Source organism: Entelurus aequoreus, linkage group LG04 (assembly GCF_033978785.1).
Source record: "Entelurus aequoreus isolate RoL-2023_Sb linkage group LG04, RoL_Eaeq_v1.1, whole genome shotgun sequence".
Classification (NCBI taxonomy): domain Eukaryota; kingdom Metazoa; phylum Chordata; class Actinopteri; order Syngnathiformes; family Syngnathidae; genus Entelurus; species Entelurus aequoreus.
The window spans coordinates 83407556-83424832 of record NC_084734.1 but is presented as its reverse complement, the minus strand read 5'-3'; the positions used below and the strand labels follow the sequence as shown (position 1 = coordinate 83424832).

At 40.0% G+C, this 17277-nt stretch overlaps 1 protein-coding gene across 2 annotated transcripts in view; it reads right to left on the bottom strand.

Annotated features, from left to right (window-relative positions):
- LOC133649102 (cyclin-J-like) overlaps positions 1 to 14017 on the bottom strand; it is a 68440-nt gene extending 54423 nt beyond the window's left edge. The window contains exons 1-2 of one of the 2 annotated variants that reach the window (XM_062045894.1): positions 13636 to 14017; positions 3724 to 3835 (exon numbers count right to left, since the gene is read on the bottom strand). In XM_062045894.1, the coding sequence (XP_061901878.1) occupies positions 3724 to 3792 (69 nt within the window). In that variant the 5' untranslated portion in view covers positions 3793 to 3835; positions 13636 to 14017. The remainder of the gene's footprint in view (positions 1 to 3723; positions 3836 to 13635) is intronic. The other variant, XM_062045893.1, reaches the window with a different exon arrangement.
- Between the last annotated feature and the right edge of the window lie 3260 nt (positions 14018 to 17277).

The following is a 17277-nucleotide window of genomic DNA, read 5'->3' as shown; positions in this document are numbered from 1 at the left end:
GAGGTGGCAACTTGTCCTTCTTCGCGCCCGAATGCAGCTGGGATAGGTTCTAGCACCTCCGCAACACCGACAAGCGGTAGAATATGGATGGATGGCGGGGCGTGACGGCGTGGCGAAGTTGGTAGAGTGGCCGTGCCAGCAATCGGAGGGTTGCTGGTTACTGGGGTTCAATCCCCACCTTCTACCATCCTAGTTACGTCCGTTGTGTCCTTGGGCAAGACACTTCACCCTTTGCCTCTGATGGCTGTTGGTTAGCGCCTTGCATGGCAGCTCCCGCCATCAGTGTGTGAATGTGTGTGTGAATGGGTGAATGTGGAAATACTGTCAAAGCGCTTTGAGTACCTTGAAGGTAGAAAAGCGCTATACAAGTATAACCCATTTATTTATTTATTTATTTATAATTATATTGTGAAGAAGAAAGAATACATGTGTATGTAAAAAAAAATGTGATATTGTTTATTGCAATAGATATTGATTCATTGCTAGTGTTTGTTGAAAAATACATGAAAAGGACTTTTAAAAAAATGATTGCATATTAATTTGTAGTTCCAGTATTGACGAAAAACTCATTAGATTATTTTCCGAAATCGTTCAGCCCTGGTGTATGTCACTATCAATGTTTTAAATGTTTATAATGGTGAAAAATAAATGAACGGATATGCTTATACTGTTTTTTAAGTTGATAAGTTTATTTTAGGCAGAAGTTTTTGAAGATTTTCCTGTTCAAAGTGAGTGAAAATATACATTTACATCAGTTTGAGGGATTTTAGGGACGTGGGGCCGTACTTATCAAGCTTCTTAGAGTGCCATTTTACACTTAAGTCCTGAGAATTTGCGAAATGTAGTCCTACTCTCAAACTTAAGAATAAAAGCTTTTTATCAACGTTCTTAAGTCTAAGAATCACTCCTACTCTCCACGATATTTAAGAGACCTTCAGAGGTGTCTTAAGTGGTTAGGAGTTGCCAGCAGGGGATGGCACTGAGGCGAGAGAGACGTGCGCGAACGTTCAGGGAACGGAACAATGTTTTTTGTTTTTTTTTATGACGAGCAGCTGATCAAACGGTATCGTTTAGACAGAGCGGATATTATTTTTGTCACAGATTTAATACTTTTCGATTCCTTGTTGATTTCTGAATGTGTCTGCAGTGGGCTAGTATATATAGAGCCATCCACACCAGTTTCAAATTAGTTGCCTAATTAATGAATTGGAAAGAAAATGTTATGACAGTAGCGTATGTGTGTGGCCGTGAGGTGAGTGACGTCAGTGAGTGTGTGGGCGATAGAAGAGAGGGAGCGGTAGCGTGAGTGCCGGCAGGGACTAGTTTGTTTTGTATTATTTTGTAGCTTATTGTCAAAATATACACTCCCATTGTCCACTTAAATATTTCCAAGATATTTCTTTATTCTTAGACAACGGATTCCATTCCATGATTGGTCATTTCTATGGACACAGAAATGACGTCACCTAAAATTCCGCTTACGGCACATAGTAATGTCGTAATTCAGCTCTGAGTGTGACACTTAAGATTCAGTCCTACACTTCGCTGAAAGTGTGAGTAAGACGCTTGATAACTAACTTTTAAGTGCAGCTTTCAGCTTAGAATTTATTTACTCTTAAGTCAACTCTTAGCAGACTTCTTAGGAGTAATTCTAAGAAGCTTGATAAGTACGGCCCCTGGAGTACCAGATTTTGTTTTAAATCTGACACTATAGAAAAAAACTGCATGAAAATCTATGTCACTGCCAAGCATTGCTCTGTCTTAGCACTTAACAAAAATAATATTGAAATACTGCTTAAAATATACGCTTTAAAGAAATGATTTTGTTGTTGTTTTTTATTTTTTAAAATAGGGGCTTATGTAGTGTTGAAAAGCCCCAAAATATAAATAATGTCACAAAGAAGTACTTTAAAAAGTCTTACTCTTTTAAAATTGAAAATAATACAAGTTTGGACACACCTTCCCATTCGCAACATAACTGATAGTCCCAACCCCATTGATAAAGCAAGAAATTCCACTAATCAACCCTAATAAGGCACACCTGTGAAGTCAAAACCATTTCAGGTGACTACCTCTTGAAGCTCATTGAGAGAATGCCAAGAGTGTGCAAAGCAGTAATCACAGCAAATGGTGGCTATTTTGAAGAAACTAAAATATAAAACATATTTTCAGTTATTTCACCTTTTTTTGTTAAGTACATAACTCCACATGTGTTTATTCATAGTTTTGATGCCTTCAGTGACAATCTACAATGTAAATAGTCATGAAAATAAAGAAAACGCATTGAATGAGAAGGTGTGTCCAAACTTTTGGCCTGTACTGTATGTGTGTGCGTGTGTATATATATATACATAGCCGAGGTTGCTGTGGTTTATCCGTTAAACAGTGCCCGGAGCAGAGCGGAATATTCCTTAGGTCAGGAAAAAACACACGGAGGCCATTTTATCCCTACAGGTCCATTTCACCTGAAACAGACCTGTAGGGATAAAATAGCCTCTGTGTGTTTTCCTGACCTAAGGAATATATAAAACACACACATATCTTTTATAGGGTTTTCAGGAAAGTATGAGGGAACTTTACGCAACTGTATTGCTGTACAGCTGTGTGCGCCATTCAGACAACATCAGCACTAGTTTTAGGATAACAGATGGAAAATGCTGGGTCATCCCGTTCCGTGTCGGTTCTGTTTATACATAACAGTGAGACAGGCGGTGTGAAGGGGGATACTACAGCAGAAGCAGAGCAATTTCAGGGTCTACTTTGTCCTATTCCTTGTGGGTGCCATCTACATTACAAACAACAAAATCTAATATATTCTTACATGTTGTGTTTTAAATCAGTGGTTTCCAATATTTATGAATACTGACTCAACACTGCGTGCTTGGAGTTTGTTTTCCAAAGAGAAGATGGTAATAGCGTGGTTTGTTGTGCATGAGTGACAGGCGAATTGTGCTTTCACCATTGCTTTTTGGTGGCGGTCAGTACAGAGACTCTGGTTTCTGAATTGGATGGTAATGGCAATGTCTTCAAGGGTATTGTGGAAGGTTCTGGTAGTTCCTTTAAGTTCAAAATCAAAAGTGACAAACAAAACTTCGCCCCACACACAAAGGAAATACAAGTTTCTCGCATTAGCGTGGAAGCCACCAAACCATATTTTGAGTGTCACTTTGGATTATTTTTGCTTTCTTGTCTCCTTACTATCTTCTTTAGGAATTTTTTTCCAGCAGCCCAGGTGAGAAAAACGTTGTCTACTTATCTACACGCAGACCACCTTTTGAACCAGAGGTCACATCAGAGTTAAATCAATTGATTCTATAAAATAAACGGAACAAAAACACATTCTTTACCAACTGGATATATATTTACATTTAATTCCACTGAGTTATTTACAGAAAAAAGTGTCTATAGATTTTTGTTAAATGGTAAATGGGTTATACTTTATTCGCTTTTTACCTTCGAGGTACTCAAAGCGCTTTGACACTATTTCCACATTCCCCCATTCACACACACACTCACACACTGATGGCGGGAGCTGCCATGCAAGGCCCTAACCACGACCCATCCTTGCTCAAGGGCACAACGGACATGACTAGGATGGCAGAAGCTAGGGATCGAACCAGGAACCCTCAAGTTGCTGGCACGGCCGCTCTACCAACAGAGCATCGCCGTCCCCCGTTGCGGCCCTGGTTCTCTGGTAAGCCCTGTTCTGAACGGCAGACTTACCTTGATGCGGAGGGATTGATGGATGTCTGCAGCTAGCTGTCCTTTCCACCATTGCAACTCCCTTTCCATTTTTTCCCATCCAGAGAAGACTTCCAGAATCAAGTTGTACCTCCTGAGAGACACAAGTGTTTGATTTTGTCATTCTGACATGGTTTATGAGACATACATGTACTTCTCACAGGCATTAGGTCTTTATAGGTAACACAACTGAAAACCTCAATGGTATTTTAAAAAACCTTGGAATTTTTCACCAGTACATTTTAGGAATATCTTGGGGTTACCTTACATTCGGTTTTTGATTTCCAAGCCATTTTGCACAGACAAAACATCCTAGACTCCAAACATCCCAGAACAAGCTAGTCAGATTACTTCTAGACCTCCAACCCAGATCCCACCTCACTCCTACCCACTTCTCCAAAGTGGGCTGGCTCAGGGTGGAGGACAGAGTAAAACAACTTGCACTGAGCCTAGTCTATAAAATCCGCTACACCTCCCTGATACCGAAGTACATGTCAAACTACTTCCTTAACGTAAATGACCGCCATAACCACAACACCGGGGGGAGCTCCACTAACCACGTTAAACCCAGATTCCGATCTAACAAAGGTCTTAACTCATTCCCTTTCTATGCCACATCAATATGGAATGCACTCCCAACAGGTGTAAAAGAAAGGGCATCTCTATCCCCCTTCAAAACCGCACTAAAAGAACACCTCCAGGCAACTTCAACCCTTAACTAACACCCTCCCCCTTCCACATCCCACCTCCCCGGATTGTAAATAATCAAATGTAGATACTTGTTCTTATGCTTTCTGATCTCTCTCTCTCTCTATGTCCACTACTTGCTGTACATATCCTACCAAGTCAGTCCTACACTGTTTCAAATTCCATTTCTCTGATGATGCAATTGTTGATGACTGAAGTGTTGATATTAACCAAACCTAACCTCCCCCCCTCCACATCACATTATACATTGTATGTATAATGAGATATATGTTGACTTTTTTTTTCTTCTATACGGCTCTGTATAGATCCTGGAATTTATTTTCGATTGTGACTGAAAAAACATTTTGCCGATGTTCTTCCTCAATAAATACAGTACAGGCCAAAATTTTGGACACACCTTCTCCTCATTCAATGCGTTTTCTTTATTTTCATGACTATTTACATTGTAGATTGTCACTGAAGTCATCAACACTATGAATGAACACATATGGAGTTATGTACTTAACAAAAACAGGTGAAATAACTGAAAACATGTTTTATATTCTAGTTTCTTCAAAATAGCCACCCTTTTCTCTGATTACTGCTTTGCACACTCTTGGCATTCTTTCGATGAGCTTCAAGAGGTAGTCACCTGAAATGGTTGTCACTTCACAGGTGTGCTTGAAGCTCATCGAAAGAATGCCAAGAGTGTGCAAAGCAGTAATCAGAGAAAAGGGTGGCTATTTTGAAGAAACTGGAATATAAAACGTGTTTTCAGTTATTTTACAATTTTTTGTAAACTACATAACTCCACATGTGTTCATTCATAGTGTTGATGCTTTCAATGACAATCTACAATGTGAATAGTCATGAAAATAAATAAAACGCATTGAATGAGAAGGTGTGTCCAAACGTTTGGCCTGTACTGTATATGTCTAACGGTTTGAAAATATACACATTCTGATACTTTTGGAAAGGGTGGGGCATGGAGGATTTAAAAGGGGACGCTTCCACACACGAACCTTCAAAAAACAGGTTATGAATGAAAGTATGGAGCAAAAGCCACAAAAAATGTATAATAAAAATATATCCAACACATGTTGACTTCCCTAGACTAAAAGGAAGAGTGTTATATGTAGATTACAATCATCATTTAAAAGATGTAAGTGGCATGCCCAGAATGAAGTTGGCTGACTTTTGAAAAGGCAGAATAAAAAAAGGTAAATTTTTCTTTATGCCTTTAACATTGGATATTTCTTATTGCCGAGAGCTCAAACCACTCGTAAACGTTTTTGTGTGTCTGTATGCGGAGTAAAACTATGGAACAAACTGGACTTACAACACAAGCAATGCCAAACTATTAATGGATTTAAACTATTATACAAACATGGGGTCTGGTTCAAATATAGAGATGAGGGTCTTTAAATTGACCTGCTGCTGTACTCTGTCTCAAAGTGATAACATGTGCTCAATGTTTCCTTACCATTATTGCTATGTTGTCTATTACCATTGTTGGTATATTCATTATTCCTACATTGTTGATACAAATTATTGTTACAGTGTAATAATTATTGTTACCTGTAATAATGCCACTATGATACAACATCTGTATTATAATCCTTGAACAGAGTAAGAGTGAAACTCATGTGAATAATCACTGAATGGAGAACTGGGGGTGGGATTAAATAAGTTATCTTCTTCCCACTCCCTTTCAGGCGAAACTGGACAATCATGCATTACATACTATACATTACCTTTTGCACTATATTAATTTTTATATTATGTGTTGTCAACTTTGTACTTTTTTTATGTCATTGCCTGAAATAAATAAATACATGAAAAAAAATTAATGAAACACTTGGCCATAATATTTTACATTATTTTGGAGCAAACTATTTATGTAGCTAATAGCTAATGTTAGCTTTAGACCAATGAGGCTATTGGTGTGTACTGTTATCAAGTACCGTATTTTCCGCACCATAAGCCGCACCTAAAAACCACAATTTTTCTCAAAAGCTGACAGTGCGGCTAATAACCCGGTGCGCCTTATATATGGATTAAAATTAATATTTATTTTCATAAAGTTTAGGTCTCGCAACTACGGTAAACAGCCGCCATCTTTTTTCCCCGTAGAAGAGGAAGCGCTTCTTCTTCTACGGTAAGCAACCGCCCCATAGAAGAGGAAGCGCTTCTTCTACTGTAAGCAACCGCACCCGCCCCCGTAGAAGAAGAAGCGCGCGGATATTACGTTTCATTTCATTTGTGTGTTTCTGTAAAGACCACAAAATGTCTCCTACTAAGAGACACGCGTACAAGGTTCCACTGACTTTTGATATTCATGTGAACCGCACTGTGGTTACAACGGGAACACGTACGGTGAATATTCGCACCACAGGGAATATGAAGTCGTCTTCACCGTGGTTCTAGCTTGCCATGCTAACGGCCAGAAACTTCCACCCACGGTGATATTCAAAAGGAAGACCTTGCCAAAAGAGAACTTTCCAGCCGGCGTCATCATAAAAGCTAACTCGAAGGGATGGATGAATGAAGAAAAGATGAGCGAAGACACCGGGTGACTTTTTTCACGCAGCTACGTCCCTGTTGATCTACGACTGCATGCGCGTCCACTTCACAGATGGTGTCAAAAAACAAGTGAAGCACACCGAAGAAAAAGAATTCGAGGGATTTGTGGATGAGTAATAACTTCAGAAAGTGAGCTTTAAATGTTTATTTTGTGTGTTGTGTGACATTAACGTTCGAGGAACGTTGAGTTATTGATGTTGCTATTGCTCTGCACTATTTTGAGTTTTACTATTTTTGTGATTGCACATTTGCACATTACACTTTGGGAGTGAACAGAGTTGTTAGAACGCTGGTTTGTAATATATTATTAAAGTTTGACTAGGGATGATACTCGAAACCGGTTTTCCCGGTTGTTTGATAAGAAAAGAACCGAGTCCTCGGACTCGAATCCCTTTTTGAGAACCGGTACCCGTTATCGAGACCACTATAGTAAAGGAAAAGAGTTGATTCTTTATTCGAATCCCGTCCCGACCAGAAATGCTCCAAGGGACATCACAAGAATTGACGTCACGTAGCTCAGTCATTAGGCGCAGATAGCGAAAGCAGGAAAACAATGGACGGGAAAAAGCGCTCCAAGGTGTAATAAAGTTCAAAACAAAAGCTATCGTCCATCGAATAAATTTACTGAGAGATTTTAGCAGGGTAAAACACATGACGGACACTTTTACGACCAACCGGAAACATAGCAACCAGGCTAGCAACGCACCTCCTTTACGGCAGCTGTCGCAACGTTCTTAAAACAACCGCAGCACATACATATATATACAACATATCTCCCTTTTTTAACTTTTGTTTTTCTTTCCTTGTAAACGTTACAAAATCACACTGTAGATGTGTTGTCTGTCTAATTATAAATAATGCAGACGAGGCGTGTTGGCTGAGTTCTTGACGTTTACTTTCACAGCGTGGCAACATGCAACACTTTTCGGGGCTACCGCGCATGCTCGTAACTCCCGTTGCATGCTGGGTAGTGTAGTTGTTATATTCTCTCGCTCATAACATTTTTCCTCCTATAAAGAAATAATGTTAACTCAATAAAGTGTATTTCTTTTTTTAGCTTTAACTTTTCATTTTTTTAGCATTGTAACCACATTTGCTAAGAACTTTTTTCAATAAAGAAATAAAGTGCAAAAATGTCAAAGCATCATAACAAACAGTTATGTCAAATAGCAGCAGAAGCGCACTTTTTGGAGAGCTGTATTATTTTCAGTTTTGTGCCCAAGGGACTGATTTTATTTAACACTATATTATTATTTATACACCTGTAGTGATCACAGAGACAGGTTGTTTTTGTGTTACTGTATATATTTGTTTCTCTGAAAAATCCCACTTAATATACTTTGGGTAACAACAGTCAATATTTATTTATTTGTTTTTTTAGGTGGGTAACAGTCAATATTTATTTATTTATTAGATTTTATTTTTTTATTATATAATAAAAGTGAGCTTTTGTTAAACCAAATATTGTGTGTTTTTTTCCATATACAACAACCTATCTGGACTCGATAAGAGAATCGATAAGAAATCGGTTCGATATGAGGATTCGATAATAGGCTCGAACTCGATAATTCCTTATCAAACATCATCCCTAAGTTTGACTGACCTATCTGACTGTTTTGTTGACATTCCCTTTAGCGTAGCGTAGGTGCGGCTAATAGCACGGGGCGGCTAATAGGTAAACAAAGTTTTGAAATATGCCGTTCATTGAACGTGCGGCTAATAACACGGGGCGCCTTATGGTGCGGAAAATACGGTAGTCCATTTGTTTTATGACGCGTTCTTCATCAAAATTCTACATTTCAAAATTACTTGGACAGACTCATCTCCTCGTCAGCAATGTTTTTAGCGCTTCCATATAGAGTCTACCGACAAAAATAAGTTACTACTATACACTAAATTGTATTAAAATTGGCAACAGCGGAGGATGCATGTGCAAACTGCGAGCTAGTCATGAGGATAGAGAAAAAAATGAGCTTATTGACAACAGCATTGGACTACCATGGCGGACTCGCGCAAAGTTTTTCGGGTGAAATTTTACAATATACAGAGATATCGGCTGACGTCACATGTTTGGAAAACTTATCAGGTTTTGCAAATTCCAAACGGCTCGTTCGGAGGTTGGTGTTGTCTGTATATTTTGAACACGCATCAGAATAGGACATGTTAAAATAGAACATAAAACTAAGTATACACATTTTACCATCTCATTGACTCCCATTTTGACTGTAATTTTTTAACACTCTGTAATCCTGGAAGGATTTCTCCATTAAGATTAAATGAATCTCAGTCTTGCTGATTGAAAAACAGAAAATATTGTTTTGGTGTAATTGCACCTCTTAACCACCAGCAAAGGGGCATTTTTGTGATTGTAGTTGTTGCATTTGTATGTCAATCATCTGTTTGTGGAATGTGAGAGTGTCCATGTGTTTTGGGAGGAGATCAGAGATTGGCTGAGGAACACGGCTGTGGAGATGTCCACATTCTCTATAGAAGAGATCAAATTTGGTATTTTTGTAAACGACTAACATTGAAATGTTTGTCAACATTATTATGCTCCAGGCAAAACATTTTCTACATAAATGTCGATTTATGAAAGTAAGGCCTACATTTTCTAGTTGGCTTAATGGGTTTCAATTCTCAATCAAATCTTGGAGAATGATTAAGAGTACAAAAGCCCTTAAATTTATATCCTTGTTAAAAAAATTTAAAGTGATTTAGGTAGCCCTTTTTGTCTTTTTCATATTTTTTAGTATTATTACTCTCTGCATTTACTTTTGATTTCTTTCCTTGATGTTTAAAGTGCCTTGACTTTTTGTGTGAGTTATAAATGTATGTTTGTTGTTCAATACAAAATAAAAACATTTAAAAATAAACATAATAAAAGAGTGTGAATGTTGTCTGTCTGTGTTGGCCCTGCAATGAGGTGGCGACTTGTCCAGGGTCTAAACCGCCTTTCGCCCGCCACCCAAAAGGGGCAAGCGGTAGAAAATGGATGGATAGGTAGCCCTTTTTGTCTTTTTTTTTCATATTTTTTTAGTATGTTTTTAGTATTATTACTCTCTGCATTTGCTTTGTTTTCTTTCCTTGATGTTGAAAGTGCCTTGACTTTTTGTGTGAGTTATAAATGTACAAACCCCGTTTCCATATGAGTTGGGAAATTGTGTTAGATGTAAATATAAACGGAATACAATGATTTGCAAATCCTTTTCAACCCATATTCAGTTGAATATGCTACAAAGACAACATATTTGATGTTCAAACTGATAAACATTTTTTGCAAATAATCATTAACTTTAGAATTTGATGGCAGCAACACGTGACAAAGAAGTTGGGAAAGGTGGCAATAAATACTGATAAAGTTGAGGAATGCTCATCAAACACTTATTTGGAACATCCCACAGGTGAACAGGCAAATTGGGAACAGGTGGGTGCCATGATTGGGTATAAAAGTAGATTCCATGAAATGCTCAGTCATTCACAAACAAGGATGGGGCGAGGGTCACCACTTTGTCAACAAATGCGTGAGCAAATTGTTGAACAGTTTAAGAAAAACCTTTCTCAAGCAGCTATTGCAAGGAATTTAGGGATTTCACCATCTACGCTCCGTAATATCATCAAAGGGTTCAGAGAATCTGGAGAAATCACTGCACGTAAGCAGCTAAGCCCGTGACCTTCCATCCCTCAGGCTGTACTGCATCAACAAGCCACATCAGTGAGTAAAGGATATCACCACATGGGCTCAGGAACACTTCAGAAACCCACTGTCAGTAACTACAGTTGGTCGCTACATCTGTAAGTGCAAGTTAAAACTCTCCTATGCAAGGCGAAAAACCGTTTATCAACAACACCCAGAAACGCCGTCGGCGTCGCTGGGCCTGAGCTCATCTATGATGGACTGATACAAAGTGGAAAAGTGTTCTGTGGTCTGACGAGTCCACATTTCAAATTGTTTTTGGAAACTGTGGACGTCGTGTCCTCCGGACCAAAGAGTGAAAAGAACCATCCGGATTGTTATAGGCGCAAAGTTGAAAAGCCAGCATGTGTGATGGTATGGGGGTGTGGCGTGGCGAAGTTGGTAGAGTGGCCGTGCCAGCAATCGGACGGTTGCTGATTACTGGGGTTCAATCCCCACTTTCTACCATCCTAGTCACGTCAGTTGTCTCCTTGGGCAAGACACTTCACCCATGCTCCTGATGGCTGCTGGTTAGCGCCTTGCATGGCAGCTCCCGCCATCAGTGTGTGAATGTGTGTGTGAATGTGGAAATACTGTCAAAGCGCTTTGAGTACCTTGAAGGTAGAAAAGCGCTATACAAGTATAACCCATTTATCATTTATTATCATTTATTAGTGCCCAAGACATGGGTAACTTACACATCTGTGAAGGCGCCATTAATGCTGAAAGGTACATACAGGTTTTGGAGCAACATATGTTGCCATCCAAGCAACGTTACCATGGACGCCCCTGCTTATTTCAGCAAGACGATGCCAAGCCACGTGTTACATCAACGTGGCTTCAGAGTAAAAGAGTGCGGGTACTAGACTGGCCTGCCTGTAGTCCAGACCTGTCTCCCATTGAAAATGTGTGGCTCTTTATGAAGCCTAAAATACCACAACGGACACCCGGACTGTTGAACAACTTAAAGGCCTACTGAAAGCCACTACTACCGACCACGCAGTCGGATAGTTTATATATCAATGATGAAATCTTAACATTGCAACACATGCCAATACGGCCGGGTTAACTTATAAAGTGCAATTTTAAACTTCCCAGGAAACTTCCGCTCGAAAACGTCGCGGTATGATGACGTATGCGCGTGACGTCACGAGGGCAAGGGAAGTGTTTGGACCCAATTCAAATACCTCTGTTTTCTTCGACAAAATTCCACAGTATTCTGGACATCTGTGTTGGTGAATCTTTTGCAATTTGTTTAATGGACAATGGAGACTGCAAATAAGAAAGTTGTAGGTGCGATCGGTGGAGCGGCGGACTACAGCAACACCAACACCAGGAGGTTGTGTTGTGTTTTGAGCAGGATAGCAGACGCACTACAGTGAGTAAGCCCACCGCCGCATCTAAGTTAGCTTCTGTTTTTTTAGCTTCGAAAAGCTGAATATTATTAATCGTGTATTTACATGTTCATGGTTTAATAGTATTTTTGATCTTCTGTCTATCCATCCAGTCAGGGGTTTTTTTTAATTTAGTTTCTATCTGCATTTGAGACTGCTATGCCATCACGTTGGCTACGTAGCTAGGTTAGCTTCTATTTTTTTAGCTTCGAAAAGCTGAATATTATTAATCGTGTATTTACATGTTCAGTCACTGTGAATGTCCATTTCGCGTTCTCGACTCTCATTTTCAAGAGGATATAGTATCTGAGGTGGTTTAAAATACAAATCTGTGATACACAATAGAAAAAGGAGAGAGTGTGGAATCCAATGAGCCAGCTTGTACCTAAGTTACGGTCAGAGCGAAAAAAGATACGTCCATCACTGCCTCTCAAGTCCCTCACTGTAACGTTCCTCATCTACGAATCTTTCATCCTCGCTCAAATTAATGGGGTAATCGTCACTTTCTCGGTCCGAATCTCTCTCGCTCCATTGTAAACAATGGGGAATTGTGAGGAATACTAGCTCCTGTGACGTCACGCTACTTCCGGTACAGGCTAGGCTTTTTTTTATCGGCGAGCAAAAGTTGCGAACTTTATCGTCGATTTTCTCTACTAAATCCTTTCAGCAAAAATATGGCAATATCGCGAAATGATCAAGTATGACACATAGAATGGATCTGCTATTCCCGTTTAAATTTAAAAAATTCATTTCAGCAGGCCTTTAAAGGCCTACTGAAATGATTTTTTAAGCTGTACATCAAGCAAGAATGGGAAAGAATTCCACCTGAGAAGCTTCAAAAATGTGTCTCCTCAGTTCCCAAACGTTTACTGAGTGTTGTTAAAAGGAAAGGCCATGTAACACAGTGGTGAACATGCCCTTTCCCAACTACTTTGGCACGTGTTGCAGCCATGAAATTCTGAGTTAATTAAAAAAAAAAAGAAAAGTTTATGAGTTTGAACATCAAATATGTTGTCTTTGTAGTGCATTCAACTGAATATGGGTTGAAAAGGATTTGCAAGTCATTGTATTCCGTTTATATTTACATCTAACACAATTTCCCAACTCATATGGAAACGGGGTTTGTATGTTTGTTGTTCAATAAAAAAACTAAAAATAAATAAAATAATAATAAAACGTGTTGCGTTTATCGTCCACCGGCTGTGTTTAATAAATATTGGTGACATTTTACTACAATTTTTGTATGTATTTATTTCCAATAAAAACTATTTTTAAGCCATTTCCTGTGCTGGGAATTTAAATGTGGCGTTTAAGTACGGGCTGGTGTTTTAAAAAGCGGACTTTTAAGCAGTGACGGACAAACTATGTTCTCATTTGGTAGCTATTTCCAACATGTTAGCAGCAAGAGAAGCTACTCAAGTTTAACACGCTAAAAGACTAAAGAAATGAATAAAACAGCGCGTCGTTACCTTACAAAGCAGCACGACTCGAACACGGCCGAGTTGTGGTTTGAAAGAACAAAGTGTAAAAGTGAAGTTTATCAAACGTGCCACTTACCGCTGCGACGGGAATGCCCGCAGACCTCTTTGTCTCAGTCCGACATCCTGACCGAGACGACTCCGCTACGGCGTAACTTTGAGGGGAAAAGCCCTCTTTTTTTTTTCGTTAAAAAAAAAAAAAAAAAAAAGGCCGGTTAGGAGAACTTTAACCAGTCAGCGCAAACGCCGCTGACACCGAATCCAAGCATCAGCACGTTTCACCCGCTTTGTTTGGACTTTTCCTCCCGGCTGCGACAAAGTGGCGTGCTCGGCTGCACCAGCTGCTGCTGTTGCGGGCGGCGCGAGGCTCGTGCGCTTGAGTCGAGTGTGTGTCCTTGAAGAGTTGGGAGTTGTAGTCCTTTTAGCGAGTCTGCCTTTGGACTACAAGTGGCTGTTCAACAACAGCCGTGCTTTGCCGACGTTTTGTGTCAAAGACATGTTTTTTTCAAAGAAATACAAATAAAACTTCACACGTCATGGTTTGACAAAAACGTTGAATCTCGGTAAAACTAAAAAAAAATGCTATTTGGTAACAGTAGAAGAGAAAGTCAAATACAAATAGACGGAATAGAAATTGAAAGAGTAAATGAAACCACATTTCTAGGTACAAACCCCGTTTCCATGTGAGTTGGGAAATTGTGTTAGATGTAAATATAACCGGAATACAATGATTTGCAAATCCTTTTCAACCCATATTCATTTGAATGCACTACAATGACAAGATATTTGATGTTCAAACTCATAAACTTTTTTTTTTTTTTGCAAATAATAATTAACTTAGAATTTCATGGCTGCAACACGTGCCAAAGTAGTTGGGAAAGGGCATGTTCACCACTGTGTTACATGGCCTTTCCTTTTAGCAACACTCAGTAAACGTTTGGGAACTGAGGAGACACATTTTTGAAGCTTCTCAGGTGGAATTCTTTCCCATTCTTGCTTGATGTACAGCTTAAGTTGTTCAACAGTCCGGGGGTCTCCCTTGTGCTATTTTAGGCTTCATAAAGCGCCACACATTTTCAATGGGAGACAGGTCTGGACTACAGGCAGGCCAGTCTAGTACCCGCACTCTTTTACTATGAAGCCACGTTGATGTAACACGTGGCTTGGCATTGTCTTGCTGAAATAAGCAGGGGCGTCCATGGTAACGTTGCTTGGATGGCAACATATGTTGCTCCAAAACCTGTATGTACCTTTCAGCATTAATGGCGCCTTCACAGATGTGTAAGTTACCCATGTCTTGGGCACTAATACACCCCCATACCATCACACATGCTGGCTTTTACACTTTGCCCCTATAACAATCCGGATGGTTCTTTTCCTCTTTGGTCCGGAGGACACGACGTCCACAGTTTCCAAAAACAATTTGAAATGTGAACTCGTCAGACCACAGAACACTTTTCCACTTTGTATCAGTCCATCTTAGATGAGCTCAGGCCCAGCGAAGCCGACTGCGTTTCTGGGTGTTGTTGATAAACGGTTTTTGCCTTGCATAGGAGAGTTTTAACTTGCACTTACAGATGTAGCGACCAACTGTAGTTACTGACAGTGGGTTTCTGAAGTGTTCCTGAGCCCATGTGGTGATATCCTTTACACACTGATGTCACTTGTTAATGCAGTACAGCCTGAGGGATGGAAGGTCACGGGCTTAGCTGCTTAAGTGCAGTGATTTCTCCAGATTCTCTGAACCTTTTGATGATATTACGGAGCGTAGATGGTGAAATCCCTAAATTCCTTGCAATAGCTGGTTGAGAAAGGTTTTTCTTAAACTGTTCAACAATTTGCTCACACATTTGTTGACAAAGTGGTGACCCTCGCGCCATCCTTGTTTGTGAATGACTGAGCATTTCATGGAATCTACTTTTATACCCAATCATGGCACCCACCTGTTCCCAATTTGCCTGTTCACCTGTGGGATGTTCCAAATAAGTGTTTGATGAGCATTCCTCAACTTTATCAGTATTTATTGCCACCTTTCCCAACTTCTTTGTCACGTGTTGCTGGCATCAAATTCTAAAGTTAATGATTATTTGCACCAAAAAAAGTGTTTATCAGTTTGAACATCAAATATGTTGTCTTTGTAGCATATTCAACTGAATATGGCTTGAAAATGATTTGCAAATCATTGCATTCCGTTTATATTTACATCTAACACAATTTCCCAACTCATATGGAAACGGGGTTTGTAGATCCACTATGGACTGGACTCTCTCACTATTATGTTAGATCCACTATGGACTGGACTCTCACTATTATGTTAGATCCACTATGGACTGGACTCTCTCACTATTATGTTAGATATACTATGGACTGGACTCTCACTATTATGTTAGATCCACTGTGGACTGGACTCTCTCACTATTATGTTAGATCCACTGTGGACTGGACTCTCACTATTATGTTAGATCCACCATGGACTGGACTCTCTCACTTCACTATTATGTTAGATCCACTATGGACTGGACTCTCACACTATTATGTTAGATCCACTATGGACTAGACTCTCACAATATTATGCTAGATCCACTCGACGTCCATTGCATCGGTCGCCCAGGGGGTGGGGGGGTTATCAGATGACCACGGACCAGCCTCCACAGAGTTCACGCTAACTGTTCCAAGTCGGGACCCGGGTGGACCACTCCTCTGTGCATTAGTTGGTGACGTCTCTATACTGCAGACTTGTCTCCATTTTAGATGATCCCCTGCTGGCCTCCCAATGGACTGGATTTTTACATTATGAAGTCGGGACCACTCCTTATGCATCAGTCGGTGACGTCTCGGCACCCCGACTTGTTTACATGCAACAGGATCCCCTGCTGGCCCCACTATGGACTGGACCCTCACTATTATGTTAGATCCACTATGGATTGGACCCTCACTATTATGTTAGATCCACTATGGACTGGACCCTCATTATTATGTTAGATCCACTATGGACTGGACCCTCACTATTATGTTAGATCCACTATTGACTGGACCCTCATTATTATGTTAGATCCACTATGGACTGGACCCTCATTATTATGTTAGATCCACTATGGACTGGACTCTCTCACTATTATGTTAGATCCACTATGGACTGGACCCTCACTATTATGTTAGATCCACTATGGACTGGACTCTCACTATTATGTTAGATCCACTATGGATTGGACCCTCACTATTATGTTAGATCCACTATGGACTGGACCCTCATTATTATGTTAGATCCACTATGGACTGGACCCTCACTATTATGTTAGATCCACTATTGACTGGACCCTCATTATTATGTTAGTTCCACTATGGACTGGACCCTCATTATTATGTTAGATCCACTATGGACTGGACCCTCACTATTATGTTAGATCCACTATTGACTGGACCCTCATTATTATGTTAGATCCACTATGGACTGGACCCTCACTATTATGTTAGATCCACTATGGACTGGACCCTCACTATTATGTTAGATCCACTATGGACTGCACCCTCACTATTATGTTAGATCCACTATGGACTGGACTCTCACATTATTAACCGTATCCACTCGTATCCATTGCATCGGTCACCCAAGGGGGTGGGGGTCCCCACATCTGCGGTCCCTTCCAAGGTTTCTCGGTGTTCCCATCGGGTTGACTTTTTTTCTTGCCCTCAAGAGGGATCCGAGCCGAGGATGTCGTTG